Source organism: Seriola dumerili, unplaced genomic scaffold (genome assembly GCF_002260705.1).
Source record: "Seriola dumerili isolate Sdu_G_001 unplaced genomic scaffold, Sdu_1.0 BDQW01001449.1, whole genome shotgun sequence".
In the NCBI taxonomy this organism is placed as follows: Eukaryota; Metazoa; Chordata; class Actinopteri; order Carangiformes; family Carangidae; genus Seriola; species Seriola dumerili.
In genome coordinates this window covers 1,993,690-2,014,506 of record NW_019175704.1, presented here as the reverse complement: position 1 = coordinate 2,014,506, position 20,817 = coordinate 1,993,690, and the positions used below count along the sequence as shown (strand labels likewise).

Here is a 20,817-nt window from a genome sequence, read left to right as displayed (position 1 = left end):
TGTCTGACAACAGAAACAGAAAAACATGTAAATGAGAACAGCTTTATCGGAAATTTGCCTGTATTAAAATACTGTATATGTGAGCACAGAGAGTATGAGAAAGGAAAACAGATAAAGAGCTAAAACCAGCTGAAATTAGGCACAATGCAAATACAACAACATATAAGACAAGTTGTTTACAGCGGTTCCACAACAGTTTTAAAATGCGTCCTCAATTACATTGACCAGACATGTTCCAGCCATATACTAGGTTTTGACCGAGCCTCGTCTAATGTCAGCCTGGCATCCTGCCTCTCAGCCAATGCATGCTGAGATAATGAGATAAGCTCTGGGCCCCTATGATCCTAAACAGGGATCAGCAGGTGTAGAAGGTGCATCAAATATATACAGACTCTCCAATTTACCAACAGCTACCTACTCCCCATCCCTTTAACTGTGATCACAGTAGTATAGTTGTTGATTTTGGTTAAAAACGGAACAATTCAGGGCGTCGAGTAGCTCAGTTGGTTGCGCATCCGCCCCACGTGCAGAGGCCAAGGTCCTCGCTGCAGTTGACCCCGGTTCGAGTCCCGCATCGGACAGCCCTTTGCTGCATGTCATTCCCCCTCTCTCTGCCTCCCCATTTCCTGTCTCTGTCTACGGCACTGTCAATAAAGGCATAAAAGGCCCGAAAAAATAATTTTAAAAAACACAGAAAAAGTCAAAGCACTCCTTTTTCATGCTTCTTGTCAGCATTGACTTGTTCAATATTTTTTTTTTTTTTTTAAGTATATTTTTTGGGCTTTTATGCCTTTAATGGACAGCACAGTGGAGAGTGACAGGAAATGGGGAGGCAGAGAGAGGGGGAATGACATGCAGTGAAAGGCCGTCCGATGCGGGATTCGAACCGGGGCCGACTGCAGCGAGGACTGTAGCCTCTACACATGGGGCGCCTGCTTAAACCACTACGCTACACGACGCCCCGACTTGTTCAATATTTAACCAAAACTACAGTCTTTCCCTAGCCTTGACCAAGTGCTTTAACTGGCCTAAAAATAGCCATTAAAACATTAATAATGCTTTTGTTGCCAGGATTGAATATCATAGGGAAAATAAAATATGCTTATAGTTAATGTTCTGCAGATACAGATTACAGTAAGAAAAAATTTCAATGTACCTTTGTTATCCTAACGGAAAAAAACAAACAAACACTCAGGTCATTTGTGTATTCCCTGCAAAATTTAGGTGGAAGTGTTTCACCCAATTTGTGCTTACATTATATTGTTGGATTTTTTATGTCAAGGTTATACAATGGGCTGTTATGATTACTGACTATATGCTGCTGTTGAAACTATGCATTTGACATACACTCATTAAATGATCTACTGGGAGCCTCTAAAACTCACTCTGTGATTGCTAATAATTAGTCACCAATAGGTTGAAAGGTAGAAAATATTTATTTTACCTTTCCTGTTGCCCCAATTCTCACATGCCATTATGAAATCAATAAAGAACTTTTTTGTTTGTTTGTTTTTTTCTTAAAGATATAAAGCAGTATAAGCAGAAAACATGTGAGTGTAAGCAAAAAATGACATTGAGTTAATTTGTTTTGTCTTTTTTTTTTTCTTCAAAATTCCAGAACAGAAAGTAGGTGGGATAGAACTGTAAGTTACTGTTATTAGCTACTTTACGTATAGCACAAACTATTCTCATTCCCATATAATCCAGCAGTCCTCAGATTTTTATCCTCCCTATTGTGACTAATCATCAGCATAGAAGATGCTCTTCATCAGCCCACCCGTCTGCTCGCCCTAGCTGTTGGCAGTGACTGCCACGATAATGACTGAGGCTACTCTGAAACGATGTTTACTAGCTGACAGCAGCACCCTACTCTCTCTGTATGCTCCAGCAAGCATTTCCATTTAGCTCACTTCTGAAGCTGCTGCCTAATTTCTCTTTGGAGACAGAAATCCTCTAAACCCCATTGTATCCTGGGGCAACATATTTACTGAGGGCTGGCTTTCCAGTACCTGAGAGAGATTAACACTTCTCCCTGATTTATGAATCCATGCCACCCACCCACAGGCTTGGTCAGGGGGCCTAGCCACTCTACCCTGCTACTTCCTCTTCACACAATGGGATTTAGGTATCAGACGGAACACACAAACACAAACACACACTTCCTCACATACAGCAGAACTGGGTTTAAGGGGAGTTTAAACTGCGAATATGCATACATCATCCCTCCAAATTTCTCTTAAGAAAAGAGAAGTCACAACTGGCAAAGGTAAAACTGCCTGTCTCTTACTACTGCTGGCAAGTGACTAACATAAAACTAAACTTCATGATAGGAGATATATCCTAGAGAATCAGATTTGACAATGTATGGTTTAAGACAACTCCATATTGATTTAGAACTTTGAAATACAGTTAAAGCATATGCAAACAGGTACTCATGGTTTGTCACTGCAGCATGGTGCTCTAGTCAAAAGATCTGTGACATCCATCTACTGTTTTGGCATCCCACCATCTCACTGGCATCACAGGCTGTCTGTGACTGAGGTGGTCGGATGGCTGCCAGACTGAGTGACAGCCTGGTATTTGTTTATCCTGAATAGTCAATTGCTGGGCATCTGTACTACAGAAACAACAAAGCTGCTGGCACAGGGTTTCAGTGGACGTGTCTGTTACTCATATTCAACTGAAAGAACGCTTTTAAATTGTCCTAATTTCCGCAATAAAGAATTCCTAAAAGACATCATGTCATGTATTCCTGTGGATAAATATGCAACAATAAAACCAGACAGTTATAGAGTTGGCAATATCTTTGGGACATATGTTTTATGGTTGCAATCAAAACACATGCATAGGGGCCTAAGGATATCTAAAGATGCGTTCGTGTGTTTGTGTGTGTGTGTGTGTGTGTGTGTGTGTGTGTGTGTGTGGAGGGTCTCAGCAGCACAACCTGTGGAACTTTGCTGAACAAATGGTGAAAATAGTTATGTGCACCTTCTTACGTTTTACTTGTTACCTTTATTTATTCCTACTGCATTACCCTTTTCATCATTTCATGACAGCGGATTAAACATCTTCTGTTAATAAGACTGCTATTGTCTTACAGTCGCCCATTACGCTCCCTGGACAGCTATACATAAATAAAAGTACGCGTGAAATGCAGATACTTAATTGACTGCCTGCCCACCAATTAGCTGTTTAACAATGGCAGGTGTCACTGGGTTTTGTTGGTGTATTCTCCTACATTCTCTTATCATCTGCAATTAGTGTAACTCAAGCAAGATATTGTGTCACTGAGTTTCAGATGCACAGTATCCAGGCTTTTTGCATGCATAGTTGGCACACAGTGTTACACAGACACAGATATCTAGAGCATACTGGATTGTTGGATAAAATGTATTTGCCATGTGCTAACTTCACAGGCTAGATTTGAATGTTTTTAACTTGAAAAAACAGAAACATCTTTTTTAATTTATAGATACAAAGATGTCAGTATGAGGCAGTATAGAAGTCAGTATTTTAATAATGTGCTTATGTTTAGTCACCTACCAACACAGTCATATCTCCAATCTGCCTCTTCAAAACATCCCCGTCGTGGATGAGCATTTAAAGTAGCCCTTGTTTGCTTTAGGCATCAAGATTCCTAGTCTAAACTTTGTTGCACAAGGATCACATCATGGCCACAACCTCATGCCTGGATTACTGCAACACGCTCTTGGCTGTGACACTAAAGTGCTTTCGTCTAGTCCTGCAGCTCATCCGGAGTGCTGCAGTCGGCTTCTTGTCCAACCAAAGTCAAAAGTGTCCTAAGTCACTGCCTACATTCCAGCAACTGGTAGTACACTATGTGGAAGCTTGTACTGAATTCAGAATTCGATTGACAGTGCCCAAGAGTGTATGTACACACTTCCAGCACATAATCCAAACCCACTCACCAGCCTGTGCTCTGTACTCTTTAGTCTCTCTTCTCTAATGGCAAAGAGGCCATAACTCCAACTATGTCCAACTCTCTCCTTGTTGCCCAGCATTAGAATTTTTGTCCAACAGCAGTGAAAACATGCCTCTTCTGTGCAGGTTAAGAAAATTTTATTTAATTTCTTTGTCAAATAACGATAATAATAACATTTCTAAACACACTACAGCAGCTCACAGTGCAAATGACAAACTGAAGTGATGCATGTATAACTGGAACATTCTGAGGAGACGGTCAGACAGCGGACAAGTGGGGTGAAAAGTTTCTATGGTCTTTTGAATACCGTCTTTCTCACCATGAAAGCTTGTTACCACTGGAATCCGTTGAAATGTACATGAACAACCTGACCACCGAGCGACTTTTGACAACCACCTTTCAGACCTACAGGGGGATGAGTATTTGATCATGAAAAAAGCTCTGGATTTTGAGTTGAGTATCACTTTAAAGGTGCCTTTAAAGATCGTAAACATAGGAAGACAATGTTTACATATAGTGTTCCTCATCTGCTCACCAACACATTGTGTGTATCCATGAGGTCTAACTAACGTATTGAATGCATTGCCTTCCTTGTAAAAAATTTAAAAAAGCCTTTTTTTTTCTCTCCAGTATTTTGAATTGAGAATTGTTTACATCCATGTTTACTAGCTTGCAGTCTTCTTCCCTGCATTTGCTGGCTACATTAGCAGAACAGTGTGAAACCATTGGCAGGCAATTTTGTCATGTCTCTCACATGCAGCCGTGCATATGCGTCCTTGTGCACATACATGAGACAAACAAAATAGGAACCCAATTGAAAAACAGTGTCATAGTGCTATTAGATTAAAAAATAAACTCCGCGGGTTACCTTTGAGTAAAGGATCTGCTTACATCATCCACCACTGATAATGAGAAAAAGCCAAACACATAAATGGTCGGTTCAGTCATAACAACAAGTTTCTTTACTCAGTCCTTGAAAAAGGATCAGGTCATGTTCCCTGCAATGTAAACTTAAGACAGGACAAGATACAATAAGGCATATGGATCTGAAGAATATATAAATTGCAAGATTACATCACAATCCTCCCACTGTGAGCGTTACAATAGCTCTTATAAGCTAGTCGCCTTACTTTGCCCATTCATGGTTTCCGTGCATTACCAAGCAATTTTCCCACTGCCGTGAATGAAAAGTAGGTTTTGAAACTTAGTGTGTATTGTATATTCAGGTCATAAAATCAGATACTGTACTTTGTTGAAAACAAGTTGTGTACATCTGCCATAACTTTTTAACTAATTAATAAAAATAACTGAAATTGAGGGTGTTCTGCATTGTGGGCTTGTGAAATCCACTTAGTGAATGATTGTCTCATCACAGTCTGCAGGAAACAAATCAGTACATATTTTCTTTTCATTGAGTGGTGAAACAGCAAAGTAAAGTTGTATGGTATATAGTTGCAAAGTAAATAAGTTGGTTTTTTGTGTAAGTAAGCAGTAATCCAACATTTCCCATGACAACAAGTCTGGTGGCACAAAGGTAAAACGCAGTGAAGAAGCTGCCAGTCTTCTCTGCCATGGAGAGACAAAAGGGACGCCTGGGAAATAAATCACCAGAAATTTGGCATTAACAATTATAAAAACGTGGCACTGTGACCATCTTGTTTGCCTGGAGCATATTTTCACAATATTGCAATGAAATAAATAGCCAACCATCTGATAAAATATGGAGACATCATGAAAAAATGATATTGCCTAGTCCAAATTGCCAGACATGTGTTAGTGATTAACACCAATTTAATTGTGATGTTTCACAGTATTTCCAAATTTAGTGACTTTTTTTTATTATTTTTTTAGAGTCATATTCAAATTTAGGAATAATTTATTTTGTTTTTTTTTTTTTTTATATGTATTCTTAGCCAGTTGGAACTTGAAAAGATGTTTTGATGTTTCAGACAAAGCTGTGCTGAATTGAATGGAGGAGAATACATGTACCTCAACAAGGGAGTTATCCATCATCTCCTGTCCATCAATGATTAATGGCTAAAGTGGTTCCATTTTCATGGTAGAGAACATAACAATCTTGCATCTGAGCATTTTGTCCCTCTCCACCAAGCCCCTTAACAGCTACCCTCTCCCAGTCACACTGTGCTATTTCAACAAGCACCTCATCCACTCACCCCTTCTCCCCTCTGCTTCCTCCTCTGTTCCTGTCAGTTGGTTGTGTTCCTATGCGTAAATAGTGCAACCAACCCTTTTGGTGAACTGTGTTCCTGTTAAAATCACTCATCTTCAAATATTTTCACAGATACATTTCAACTAGTGCTTGAATACCTGCCCAATCCCATGCAACGAAGAAGAGGAACAATTTAGTTAAAGAAAATGCTAAAGCTAAATTAAGTCAAGTTAGTCTGTCCAGTCATATCTATATCGATGGATACATAACTTCTCTGCTATTGGTCAAATTAACAGAGCTAACTTGATTAAGATTTGAATTATGATGTTGCTATTCATTCATTCAGGTTGATGGTCGTTGAGTACATGTCTCCAGCGCCCCCAATTCCCAGTGTGCTTGACCACACTGAAAGGCCTCTCAGAGGTATTCCAGTACCAGCACTGAAGAAAACACAAGCAGTTTTTACTGCACGTCTGTACAGTTTGAGTTTTTTTTTTTTTTTTTACCATGGATATGCAAAAACCCCGAAAAACAGGAGTCACAATACCTACTGTATATTCCTGGATAACAGGGAGACTGACAAATAAACAACACAACAATAATAATAAGTTCCCTCTTGTATGTCTAAACAATTTGAGGTGTAGAGGTGCACTGTGCTGACTCTCCTCTGATTCATGTTTAATGTGATTTAATTATGAATGAGTAGGAGGATTATTTGCCCCAGTAGGTAAAACACCTCGTATTATTTCCTTGCTGTAATCCCCAGCCTGGTAACATACTGCAGGCAATAATTGCTGACATTGGTTTCTCAGCTTCCTAGAGTTTAATGTGTCAGACATTAAATGTTGTACACTATTTGTTTTTAATGCATTTTGAATGTGCTGTTTAACCACAGCACATTACTAGACTTAGGACATTAAGTACAGTAGCGATTCTACTAAATCACCATGCAGGTCATTTGTCGCTCCCCTCTGATGCAACCCATCCGAGTGTATCTTGAAATATCGCCCCAAGGCAGCAGGTGTACCTGACCTTCGTCGCCATGGTTACAGAAATAATTGTGCAGTTAACCTTATGGAATGATCATGGTTCGGCTAGGTTTAGGCACAGAAACTGCTTGGCTAGGTTTAGAAAAAAACAAGTATTTTCCGTTAAAATAAGTACTTAGTCATGTAGAGGATCTGTGTTGTCATGGTTACAATACAAATACTGGGTTAAAGTTATGGAGAGGTCATGTTAAAAAAAAAAAAAAAAAAATAGCAATAATACTGATTGCATTGTTTGACACAGGAAACAAACAGCAATCTCTGGTCTTAAAGTCCTGTCCATCCATCCACTCCAACCTCCTCATACTCCTAACATGGACTTTGTTGCTCTGTACACTACGTCACCTAGCTTCCTCCTTTGCTCTCGTCCCTGTTACTACGACTGCCTAACAGTAACACCTAACTATGAGTTGTAATGAGCTGCTTGCACAGACGACCTACCTTTTTTACATTTTTTTTTTTTCTTTTTTACAGGAGTACAGTTTTAGTTATTCATGACCCAAAGGGACTTTGACGTTTTATCTGATTATAAAATGTATTCTATTCATTTAACATAATAACATAATTGCTGCTCAGTTTAGTGACAAGTGTCAGTGGTAGATTTCTTATTAAAATCTGCAGAAATAGACGTTTGCATTTCTACACATGTAGCTACAAGGCTTCATTATTAGCATGTAAGTCAAAAAAATATTCATTTATGTATTCATTTTTCATTTGACACTTTTGCTTCTTACATAGTTGTTAGGTTGGGTGTGTTAAAATGTGTATCTAACAAGGGAACAAAAACTAAAATCTTGTAATGCTGCAGGCCCATTAATTTGACAATCACCTGCACGCAACACACACCAATCAAACCAGTTACTGGTTTTAATGATGTGTGTGTTTGTATGATGGGATCTGGTTGGTTGTTTTTCTTTTTTTTGTTGTTGTTAGTTATATTTCTTAAATTAAGAAAGTACAAAAGGCATCCCTCTGTCTTAAAAAGTAATTAATTAATTAAATAACTTATTAGCACTAAAAGTCAGACTGAATAAGGAAAGAACTGCAGGACAGTACCGTTATAAAACACTTTGTGGTACTGTAAACAGTTTCAGTGCGGATAAATATTATAGTGAAGAACTAAACTAACCATGGCAGTGAATCAGGAAATTGATGATGCTTGAATATATGGTGGGCTGCTGTGATTGTGAACCTCTAGTGCTTCTGAAAAGTACTAGATTTTGCCTCATGGGAAGAGGTGTGAATGCACTAGATGATTTGAAATCTCTAACAGCGACATCATCCTACGTGATAAAAAGGTTCAACTACACTCAAAATGTCATGTTTTTTTATTTTTTTTTATTTAACCCTGTTATCCTTTCTTAAATTATTTCTCACATGCAGTTCAGCCACTTTGGCTTCGTCAGCGTAACCCATTCTTAGCCGCTCTTTCTCTTGCTCTATGCTTTGTTACCCCTGTCTGTTTTTAAATATTATTTAGAATATTTAAAATGATGCATCTTGTCATTCTGATTTTCTGTTTCGAGCTTCATGTTTGTGTTGGTACCAATGCCTCACTTGTACTCTCAGTCATTTCTTAAGTTACTGTTCTCGCCCGCATTCAGTGACATTCTTCAACCCCAGTGTTATCTCTAGCTCAGACCCACAATCGAAATGGGCTGTTTATGACTTCAATCATTAAATTAGATTGAATATGTTCTTATTTTTTATTTATTTTATTTTTTTGGGTTTCCAAACTACAAAACATCCTACAGAGTAATCCAGTTCAGGTGGCTGGTTACAGGACAACAAGCTATGCCAGTCGTGGTGTTGCCAGCTACTTCAATCACAACTTATTTCTTCCAGCTCCATCCTCTCCTCTTTTCCTACTCGCTCAGACACCGTTCTTGGGATTATAGCCACAATCAGCACTCTTTTTTGTAAACATGTTGTCAACTGTTAATGTTCTCAGTTTCAAGTTCAACGTCTTACTTAGCTTTATTGCTTGTTTATACACGTTTCTTCTACATCACTTCGTCTATTCATATCAGTGTCAAAAACAATAATGATTCACATTTGTCTAACGTCTGAACCACAAATCCTGCCATCTCAACTTTTGATAGTTTTTTCTTTATTGTGAAAAAGTACAGCTCTCCTACCCTTATTTAAATTGTCAGTGATGGTGATAATTGCCCTATCACAGCTCATGACATGCAACAACTTGCTGTTTAGATGGTGGGCAGGAGTTATATTTGGAGTGTATAAAGGATAAAAAAACGGCTGTTCTTACAATGCCACCTCTCTGCTCAAAAGCCAATTTAATCACTGTGGACAAAAGAAGATACGCAAACAAAACTATATAATTAGTAAAGAAAAACAGCTGTCTTAAAGAAATGTTATTTACCAAAGGACAAAGATGAACTAGAGCAAGTTTTGAGTATTGAACACGCAACATTAGATACACTTATACACTTATCGACAAATGATACAATTTCCATTCCACTTTCAAATTCAGTATATAGAAGCTAAGCCTATATACTCCCATGAAAATATTGACAGTACTGGTTAGGAGGGGAAATATATTTCCAAGAAAATTGTCCATCACCTGTAAATAAAATGCTTTGGAAAAGGGGTGTGAAAATGATTACACATTACTTTCCTTCAATAGCAGCCAATGGCTTTGAATACATAACTTACTGTCACAATCTGGAAAGAAAGTCACTGTCCAGTGCCTTCAGCACCTACTGCATGGATTATTGCTACTTTTTTTTTTTTTTTTTACATATTTTATTAAAATTGAATTAGTATTAGTCATTGTGTAGCAGGACAAGACTGCTGCCACCAAGACTTTGTAGAAAAAATCTGGTCAAAGTGATCCAGTTCTGATCTCTGGTTTCCAGGGACATGTCATGTACACAGGGACATGATGTACTGCACATAACCTCATACTGCGTATCTGCCAATGTGGCTTTCAAATGCCAGACTTTGATGTAAATGTGAATAGTTTTTAATGTTTTTTTTTTTTTTTAAATCTAGTTTAGTCTAGTCATTTTAAATGTGTATTTTCTTTTTGGTGGGCTGACACTGAAAAGTTTTTCATTTATGCATGCAAGTTTTATGAGGGTAAACACAGGAAGAAGATGTGGATCACTTAGAAATCTTAAAAATGCATCCAAAAAATGTTGTTACAGGAAAACACTCATAACTGATTCTCATGTAAATGTAGCCCAGCTGGCACCACATAGTAACCTCACCACTTACTTTGGTAAATTCAGAAATGACTTGAAGATTCTTTTGTTGTTTGAAAAAAAGCTGATTTATTATATTTCTGTTTGCTTTGATCCTGTTTGACCTGTGGTACTCTACAGTCATCACACACGGGGGTTTTGGTTGTTTCTTAGTCTAGATTTGAAGTTTGAGGGTTTTCGCTGGAAAAGACAAACAACTTTTCTCATTGTATCAGTCCCTAAGACTCATTCAAATTTTATCTCACAGTCCATTTCTAATTGACCTTTGACTTTCCACGTGTGTGTGTGTGTGTGCGCGCGCAAGTGATCTTTTTGTCTTACTGCCCTGTGTTTCTTGTCTGCAATGTGTTTAAATCATTGATATGGCACTTTAGTCAATAACGGCTGTTTTAAATGTTTTATAAATATCCCTATCTCACCGCACTCTCTTCTCTGTTTATTCCGGGCACTCTCCTGTCATGTATTATTTCTGTTTCTTTGTAGTCCAGGGACTCTCATCGATGCACAACCAATCTGAGACCAAACCAGCTAATAAAAAAAAAAAAATTTTTTTTTTTTTTTTTTTTTTCAGAAATGTATCTGATTGACAGAACTATGTTTCATCCCAAGTATGCATTCATTTGGTGAATATGTGACTTGGTTGTTTATTTGTTTCATTATGAGTTATTTCAGCAGAAACTGTCAAGAATGACTTCACTCTATAATTGCAGAGGGACATGCAGCAGTCCTACAAGATATTCAGTGTGTGACTATTACTTCCATCCTTATTGTTTATTTGATTTGTCTTTTAATAGAGTGACCTAATAAAGATAGAAACTTCAATTTCAAGTCAATATTTTGTGTAATGCCCTTAGTAAGGCACAAGCTGAAGTAAAAGTAAACTATGATGAAGCATGAATGTTACAGATGCCCCTGAGCTTTGTTACATAAAAGCACCTTAAGGCTAAATTGATCCTAAACCGATGTTACAAATTTCTACACAGTCTCAGGCTGTTTCAAAACAGCTTTGCAACAACTTGAATTTGAAGTCTTTGGGCTCTGTTTTCATGTCTGCACAGGTGGAACGCAGCATTGCACTGGCAAACTGGTATTTTCCTGCGGCACACAGCGGTCACTGTGGCAGTTTGGTATTTTGGTGACTCGCCATGCGCCCCAATGGGAGGAGAGGCACAGCAGAGGTTGTGGTGGTACCAGTCCAGTAGTGCATTGCAATCGTGATGCCAAGAGTGAGTGCGACTCACATGATCCGCTGCTTTCCTGCTCAGAACATGTCGACTGCACTGCCCACCTGTGTTCCATTATAATTCTGGTCGCTTTGCTTGGTGAAGACACACCCAGATATAAACTTCTCTGAACTCATACAAACAAATTTATTCTTATTCTGGCTCATTTTCCACTTTCAACCAGTTGTGAGTGATTACACAAAAATTTTATTTCAATTATGGCGTTATAGCATTTCTCGCTCTGTAATCCACGACAGTTAGTAGCCTATACTGGAGGCCTTTCCTTGACACTGGTGACTCTATTTACAGCCATCTGAAGGCAGCACATATCTGTCTCAACTATGGGCTCTAATTGGACATAATGTGCACTGCCAAGTCACGATTACAAACAACATATCTGCTGCTTAAATTTCATGCAACAAGCAGCACACTGTACAAACCTCCGTGCTTATGTGCACATCAAACGTTTTGTTATAATTAATTATTCTACAGTTTCTACCGCAGTGGAAATCATCAGGTACTTTGGAGATGGATGCACTGAAAACAGTTCACAAGGCTCCATGACAAATCATAGATTAATTAAAACTTCTTTGTCCACTAATAACTTCCTTAGGACTGTCCTTTCCTGCCAATCCACCCCTGGTGTCTCCATCCAAAACAAGGGATAACCGGGGCAACGGCTGCATGCTTCATCACTTTTTTAGGGAGTGTGGCCTGGAGCTCCACATTTTTAATTACAATACAGGTAGACATGTGGCTGTGAGGAGCTACGTGATTTGATAGAGATTATTTGAATCAAATTTTATAATAAACAGTATGAAAATCGTTAGTGTGATTGGCCATGACAAAAGTCGCCCCCAAGCGCACTGGGCAGGGCACAGTTGTGAGCTCCTGGATTCTGGCAAAGGTTATGTATATGTTTACCTTATTGTTATTTGTCATTGACCTTTGAAATTTTGCCCCAATACATTAATTCCACCTGGCTGTCTGATGCCACTTTTCCTAATCATTGTTTGTCTATTTGTTCTTCTTTTTATTGATCTGTTTATATTGGCTAGTTATTTTTGTCATTGACAGAGAATTTCCAGTGGCCAGTTGAAGTCTGATGCAAAAATGCTGATTTGATGACAGAATGGCTTAATTTGTGCTTAAGGGCAGTGTTGAGCAGCAGCTAAATCGATCAGAGTTAGACTTCATGAAGTTTACTCTGTGAAACTTACTTCCACCCACTAACAGGCTGCCACTGCTGACTGTAAATGAGGCTGCTTTTCATGACGTGCTCATGCTCATGATTCCAAGTGCACTAATTGAATCTACTGTGTCATTTGTTTCATCTATGCTTTGTATTTTTATGTATTTTTAATATCAGAGATGGTTTATGGAGAATTTAATACAGCAAATTACTTTAAATCAATTCATCCTTCCCTTCAACACCACGGACAGCGAATGTTAAGAAGCTCTTATTAATGACCCTGCACGTGGACTCGCTTCTAAGTGCTGTTTTGGGAATTGTGTGTAAAAATTTAAGAGCTTTTGTAAAAATGCTCTTAGAAAACACTCTTAACCTTTAAAAACAATCATGACTTGGGGGAGCTGGGGCCAGGGGATGCCCTGTAAGGTCTTTCCTTTCTAAGCAACCACATTTGCTCACATATTACTCTACATTACATATACTACTGTCACGTTTCTCTCCTACTTCACAAGATGTTGACTGATACTGCTGCGTCCCTGATTACCATCCATCTGTTCCTTTCTTCACTTTCATGTTCAACTGATTTTTTCTTGTTTGTTTTGTTTAGGAAATTCTTTTTCTTTTCAGTGTGGTAAATCTTTAGGGATAGATTCAAGTATGAAACATTTCTTTATGCTTTACTCCATTGTAAAAAGAAAAAAAATAAATAAATAACTGTTGGACATCGGACTTTCACACCTCCCACACTGTGTATGTTTCCCTAGTTCTGATGAAAGCCACAACCTACACATTAGTCTAACCACTTTGCTGGATTACATTAAGTATAATTAGTGAATTAATTTTATTCAACAAAAAGGTTATCTGGTCAGTTATATTCCCTGTCATAGTTTTAAGAGTGACACCTGCTTTCTGTGTTATGAAAATCACAGTGTAGTCAGTGTTTTATTTTATGCTTTAATCAGGTTTAATAAGCAGATGCTGCACTTGTCCAGAGAACCTGAATGTGACTCAGTTTGACTCTTGCACACAATGCTAAAGGTTCAACAAGTCTTACAATGTAAACGACCACATTAATCCCATCTTTACTCTTGGATACAAACCATAGGAGCGGCAGATGTGCCAGATGTTTGTCATCCTGGTAACAATAATAAACATACAGTTAAGGTTGTGGAACGCTTACAGTTTGGTTAAGTTTAGGCACAAAAATTACTTGGTGAGAGGAGGTCAGTCTCTAAAGGTTAAAGTAGTCTTATCATCATCTCTCAATATACATCATCAAACAATACAGTGCTATTTTGTATAAAATGTGTTTTAAATGGATTAGAATTCCTATTTAGATGTCCCTAAATGCCGACTGGGAAGGTAACAATGCCATATTATCAGGAGGACTACAGACTTTAATATGTCCCCCATGAAAATCCCAACGCCGCTTGCAACCAAAGAAGAAAAACGAACACCCTCAAAGTAAATATTTTTTCAATATCCTGCACAAAAATAAGGACTGCATACTCATAATAATTTAATAAATTACTCCAATTTTGATTCTTTAAGAAGGTCTTTTGAACAGTCTTCATATGTCAGAAAATAGTAAGACCACCCACTGTCAAGCACCTCATTTAAATGTTGTACTGAATGAGGTTATTTTCAGTAGTGTTAGATGATACTTTACACTTCAACTTAGAACATAATAGTGTCAGATATCTCCCAGAGACTGTTTGCCTTTGTCAACAGACTTGAGTCATGTCGAACAGTTGGTTAGAAAAGAGTGTGGGGCCTTTTAAGTCTGACAGAGACTTTCTCAAACTAGTTAACCTGGGCCCACGAGTTCACGTATATGAGAGTAGCGCCAGCAGGTAACACATTCCTCATAGACAGGACATAAAATCATTATCCTGCCAAGCAGCAGGTCAGTGATCAAAGACCACTGCTGTCACTGTTAATAGTCTGCAGACAGGCAAACAATACTAACAAAACAGAATGCCATTGCTGAAGCACCAAAGTGATGCCTTATGTTGGACAGTCACGGTAACCAGTCCTGTTACATGCATGAGGGCTTTTGCTCTACGCTTGGTGCAGCTTCACCAACCGACACTGTCTCTACCTTTCTATCCCTCTCTGTAGACCACATAAGGTATACACACATTCATAGGTTTAATTTCATTAATAGAGATTTGTCAGCAAGCCCATTTTGAACATGTGTGTGTCTCATATTTCATTAATATCATATGCAGGTTAGAATCTGTTTACAGGGTCAGTTGTCACCTGGTTGAATCATGTCAAGAGGGAACTGGACAACTGTCTTTTTGACATATATATATACATCTATATACTGTATCTACTAAGGTGTCACTTCTTTCTTTCCTCATCTTGTTTTTACATCCCGTTCACCGATAGATGGGACTGGATTTATTCAGGGAATACAAGTATCACAATATAATTCAAACTAAGTAATTCAAGCCTTTTAATACTCTAATTTGGCTTTTTCCATGGATCTTCTAATATTTCTTCATGTGTTTTATCAGTTATTTATTTATTTATTACTCATCATACTTACAGCATAGCTCTTTTCTGACATATGAATCTCATTTACATATGTCAGTTTAACATATAGCATCAATGTCTGATGTGCCATGAAATGCAGAGAGCACATCAACATTTCCAGCCAATAACTGCTGATAATCTAATTACACCTTATACTGTAACATTCCTGTTGGCTTTAACTGCCTCTTTCTAAAATTGAAATGAAATGATCAACTCTCCTGCAAATGTCAAAATAATTATTATAATTATAATCCATACATATTATTCATATAATTCATACGAAGATAAGAACATAATATTTATATTAAATACGTCTTCTAATGTTTAACATCAATTTAAAAGGTTCATAATGTGAGCATTCGCAAAATATTCACTCGCAAAGTTTTCATTCATTTTCTCTACAATATCTGCGACTGCCAAGTAAAGCATGAATTTGGTTTTTATAGTTTGTGCTTGGTTAAGGTCAGACAAGTAAACCGATTCATTAAAGATTAGGGAACAATCACAGTCATGGCTATTGATTTGAAGTGTGGAACAAACTTTAGTTTACACTCTCTAAAGAGACATGTTTTATACTCACAGCCTTTCACCGCACTCTTTTCATCGGGTCTAAGAATTGCTACTTTCTTCTTCTCTTTTAAGAAAAAAAATCACTGCCTTTCCTGTACTTGTTAACTCAAATTTGAAAAGATTTTCCCCCTGCAGAAATGCTGTTGTGCTACAAGTGCATGGTTGGGCCATGTGCAGCTCTACTCATTTGGGAAGACAGTGAATCAGTAGGCCTACACAGTACATCTGCCAACTGTGAGTACATTCTACTAAGTTAGAGTCTGTATGAAATCATAAGTGCACACAGTTTACTCACAGCTCTTCTATTTATGTGGTGCTGGCTGCTCCACCCTTAGTAGGCAAGCTGGCATCGACCTTGGGGCGATGCGCTTGATCTTCGAGCACGCCTCACCTCTTAATGATAAAATGAGAAAACTGGGTCGGAGATGTACATTCCCACCAGAAATAGTGGGAAGTTAACATCTTCAGCTGAGCACCAAGACTTCCAACTGGGAAATCATCTCTAAATAAATCAAATGAGTTTCACAAATAGGTGAGGAGCCTATGGGAGGCCAAGGTTTGCTCCTGGGAGGAATGAACAAGTCTGGATGATTAACTGAGAAATGAATGACCTGCTCGTGTATCCACTAGAAACCTACTTGAGCAATCAAATGACTCTAAATTAAATGATATTTGGTACGTTGAGTTTTTTATAGGGACTGATGTTGTTTTTCATGACTATTTATTATCTCTTTTCAAGGAGTTTTAGTCATTCCCCCAAGCAAAATGTGAAACACTGTCTTCATTTTCTCCAACCTGCACTTGAAAGACAAAGCATGCTCAGATTTCGCTGTCTTGCCTCCAATCAGTGGAAAACTGAAAAAAGTCATACTGTATTTGAAAGAAAATACACGAGTACCCCACTCACAATGTTGCCCACTAATTTGGATCAAAAGTTATCATTTTGCAGCTTTTTTACAAAATGTCAAAAATGGCCCTCTACACTCACACAGTTTGCAAAAGAGAGAAAACAGACAGAGAGACATTCAGAGAAACTAATCATGCATACGTACTATAAGGAAATGATGGTCATGAGATATTTTATGACTCACCAGAGTTGGGATCGGAGTTGCCGTCAGCTTCAGTCCTCTTATCAGGGGAGGCCTGCTCGTAGAAGTCGTCCTGCGCCTGCACCAGAGGGAGAGGTTGTGTGAGGAGGGAGCCACTGCCTACAGGCTCGTGGTCCCCCAGACCGCTGTCACTGCAGCTCTCCTGAGAGCCATCCGGCAGGTGAAACGTGACGCGCCGCTGCGACTAGAACCAAGAGCACAAAACAGAGCCTCTGATGTTAGTGCTCTGCTCTGCCCCCTCAAAATGTCTTTTTTTTTTTTAATTTTACACTGAGCTGAGCAAGCTCATGCATGCTGCTTGACACACGGAGTACTGATCAGTACTGGAGTGTGAAATAAGCAGTATAGTAGAAATAAGCAGCAATGCATTAAACATTTACAAGTAAGGACGGTATTGAGGAATAGTAGGGTTCATTTCCAGTTTCAGAAAACTGAGAATGATTGTTGAATAAAAGGTCTATTTTGACTTGGGCCGAGTTATTGATGGGAAGGGGAGTTAACACATGGTAAATACAGTCACGTTTCACTGCACAATGACAACCAATAACAGCATGCAAATTAAACATCAAGTGCTGTAACAAAAATTCAGCAAGGTGAAAAGTACAAAATTTGTGAGCCATTCATAAATACATAGGGTAATTAATGTCAAGCATAATTAACAAAGGCTATAAAATTTCTAGATATTGGTGGCATGGTGTTTATCATGTTTGTTAAGGACTGCTGCAGGGACATTTGCACCCTGATTGTTTAGTTTGTGTTGTCAGGGCGTTGGCGAAGTGGAAGTGGCCTGCAGAGTTAACAGAAGTCACCCCCAGGGTGTCCTTCTTCCCACATACTGCACTCTCACTGGGGAGAGGAATTTCTTAACCCACAAGTGTTCCTGGGACATGTCTTATAGCCCCTCTGCTGGAGAGATATGCATGTGAACACGCCCCTACACACACACACACACACACACACACACACACACACACACACACACACACACACACAATCCTTAAAGCCATCCTGATTGAATTTCCAATTGTTAATTCCAAGTGTCTTTTCCCCTCGCTCTAATGACATTTTCCTCAGGCTTTTTCATAAGTCCAGACACAAGCCTGCAGCTAACCTTTCGTGAGCACAGAGAGGTCCCTGCCACATCCTTGGTGATGACAGACAGAGACGGGTTTTACAGTAATTATTGGCAAAAGCAAAGGTCACCCAATCTGCAGTCTGATGCAAATGACCTCATTATATATTTTAGAACTGCTCCAAAAGCATGCAACATTCAATTAAACAAAAAGGGGGAATATAGAAAGAAAAAAAAGGAGGTGAAGGAGGGGGGTTAGCTGATTTGCAAACAGACATAGGAGACTGTGCAAAAGAATGCTGGCTTCAGATTTAGATGCATGTAGATAGATAGATAGATAGATAGATAGATAGATAGATAGATAGATAGATAGATAGATAGATAGATAGATAGATAGATAGATAGATAGATAGATATGTTGTGTTGTTATCTGACATTTGGATAGGACAACTCTCCATCTCACAGACCACGCACTGACATTCTTTGTGGATTATCAGAAATAAAAACATCCACAATCTTGTATGTATTCACAAAAGTCAGAATTTAACAATTCTTCACACTTGCCATCTCCAACATGAACTGAAAGTGCAGAATCTAGTACAATTAAATGTAAAGGTCTTGTAAAACAGCAGGAGTCTGGATAAATGTCACTGATAGTAATTATAAAGAGGCAGATGATCAGATGTGGTATTTCAAATGAAGATGACATAACAGGAAAAAAAAAAGACCTCTCGAAAGGAGTTTCCCTCCTTTGTTTGTCTGTATGACAGCTATGCTTATTAGGCAACGTGGTGTCAGTTTCACATACGGTTGACTTTATGTAGTTTAAAAAAATCTTCATAGACAAGATGAACCCAGTGAAACTGAAGGATGAGGCAAGCCTAGAAGATTTGACATGTTTGGTGGATCTGCAGTTAATTGACAGTGTCTTCATATGTTCCTCTTCCTACTGATGCCAAAGAAGTTGGCCTTAGGCAAGGTAGCCATCCATTTGTTGGCTGCCCTGAAAGTGTCAAGCTAGCAGTACTGACGTTGGCAGCTTTTCTACCACCTCTTTCCAACTGTTTATTTTACAACAAAGTCGATGAAAATAGTACTCAAAGTGAATCATATTCAAAGTGAATATTTTGTAAACCTGGATAAATTATCTGATTTCTGTAATTAAGGAAAGATGCTACAAATGAAGATGATCAAAGGTATTACAAATGCAGTGTTGATCCATTAAAGTGAATATCTTATAGGTTTGGGAGTAGTGCACAACTTAATGGAGCTTTAAAAGCAAAAATCCCAAAGAGGTTTGATATGAATAGATCAGTATAATACCACATCAGTATAATATGAGAATACTTTGATTAAAACCTGGACTGAGTAAATACATAAGGAAATGCAGTAGCCGCAGTGACAGTGTAAAAAAGGCTGCTGCTGCTTCAAACTCAGGGAAAAGAGCAGTAATCTTAATTTTCAATTAATCACAATATATGAACATGACAAATGTGATATTGTATAACTGCAAGCAACAATTGAAATAATGTTAACTGTATATGTAATTCCCTTTGATTTTGACTTCTACTCTGAAAAAGTGGCTTATTATTGATTGGTTAATGGTTTTAGTGTGTGCTGTCAAATGCTGTTGGACTAGTGGGACCTAGAAATGAAATTGTACTTGGAGAGATTTTGCTTCGGACTCCGTTTGGGTAGTAGCAGAAGATATTTAATGTAAGAATTTACTCTATGTACACAAGCTGAGATGATGGAATGATTTAGACTTGTCTGATAAATATTTCACTATAACCTGGCTTGTTCCAAGCAAAATAATTTATAATTCATCATTTATAATTTCACTGCATTACGAGCTGTAAATAAAAAAAGGTCCAGCTTTAAAATTAAATGCACTGTGTGGGAATGTGGGTGTTGTCATTTGTGCATGTGTTTATTTGTGGGTTTAAGCATGTTTGGAGATATTTGTATTTCTCTGTTGCTGACAGTCACTTGTAGTAATATTAGCATAAGACCGGCTTAAACTATCCCTGCTGCCAGTTTACAAGATATTACGGCTTATCGCGCCTGCTAACCCTTATTATCCGCTTGTTTTTATAATTTGCCTGACCAAACACACTCACTTTAACAAACTCAAAGCAAACAGCAGCACATTGCTGCTGGAAGGTTTAAATTCCAGAAAGCCTACAAATTATAGAGAGTAAATGCCGACTATTGAAGCATCAGTCAAAACTTTATACATGGGGAGAGCTCTGGCTTCCAACAGATAAACCTCCCTCCATTCAATGTCTTCTCCAAAGTTCAAAATGGGTCAACGCTGGAGTATGAGTGTCAAAACCATTATTAGCACCATTAGTTGTTGGAAAAGTAGATATTAGAAATATAAGAAATTCACTAAACTTTCATTATATGGATCTAAAATATGATTTTTCATTTTTAAGAAGACATCTGTTTCAAACTAAGACTGAGTACTGAGTTTCAACAGTTAGAGAGTAATAATGATAATGGCAAAAATAACAGATAAATAAGCAGTCAGTCACCCATTACATCATATAAATAGTGACTGTTACCATTATATCACCGAGTATTTTGACATGTTTCAGCACTGTACTATGGCACTGTAGCACTACATCTCAACACCTCCGCTGAAAATCACAATCAGCGGTTGAAATACACAGAATCACTGCGCAGCAAAGACTCAATCCATCAGAAGACAAAACTGATACA

The 20,817-nt window shown here is 38.2% G+C and overlaps 1 protein-coding gene across 3 annotated transcripts in view; it reads right to left on the bottom strand.

The window, feature by feature from the left end:
• The window catches only part of LOC111238634 (protocadherin-9), a 190,506-nt gene that overhangs the window by 42,627 nt on the left and 127,062 nt on the right, over positions 1-20,817 (bottom strand). For 2 of the 3 annotated variants that reach the window (XM_022768235.1, XM_022768236.1), the window contains one exon: positions 17,004-17,205. In XM_022768235.1, coding sequence (XP_022623956.1) covers positions 17,004-17,205 — 202 coding nt within the window. The remainder of the gene's footprint in view (positions 1-17,003; positions 17,206-20,817) is intronic. The other variant, XM_022768237.1, reaches the window with a different exon arrangement.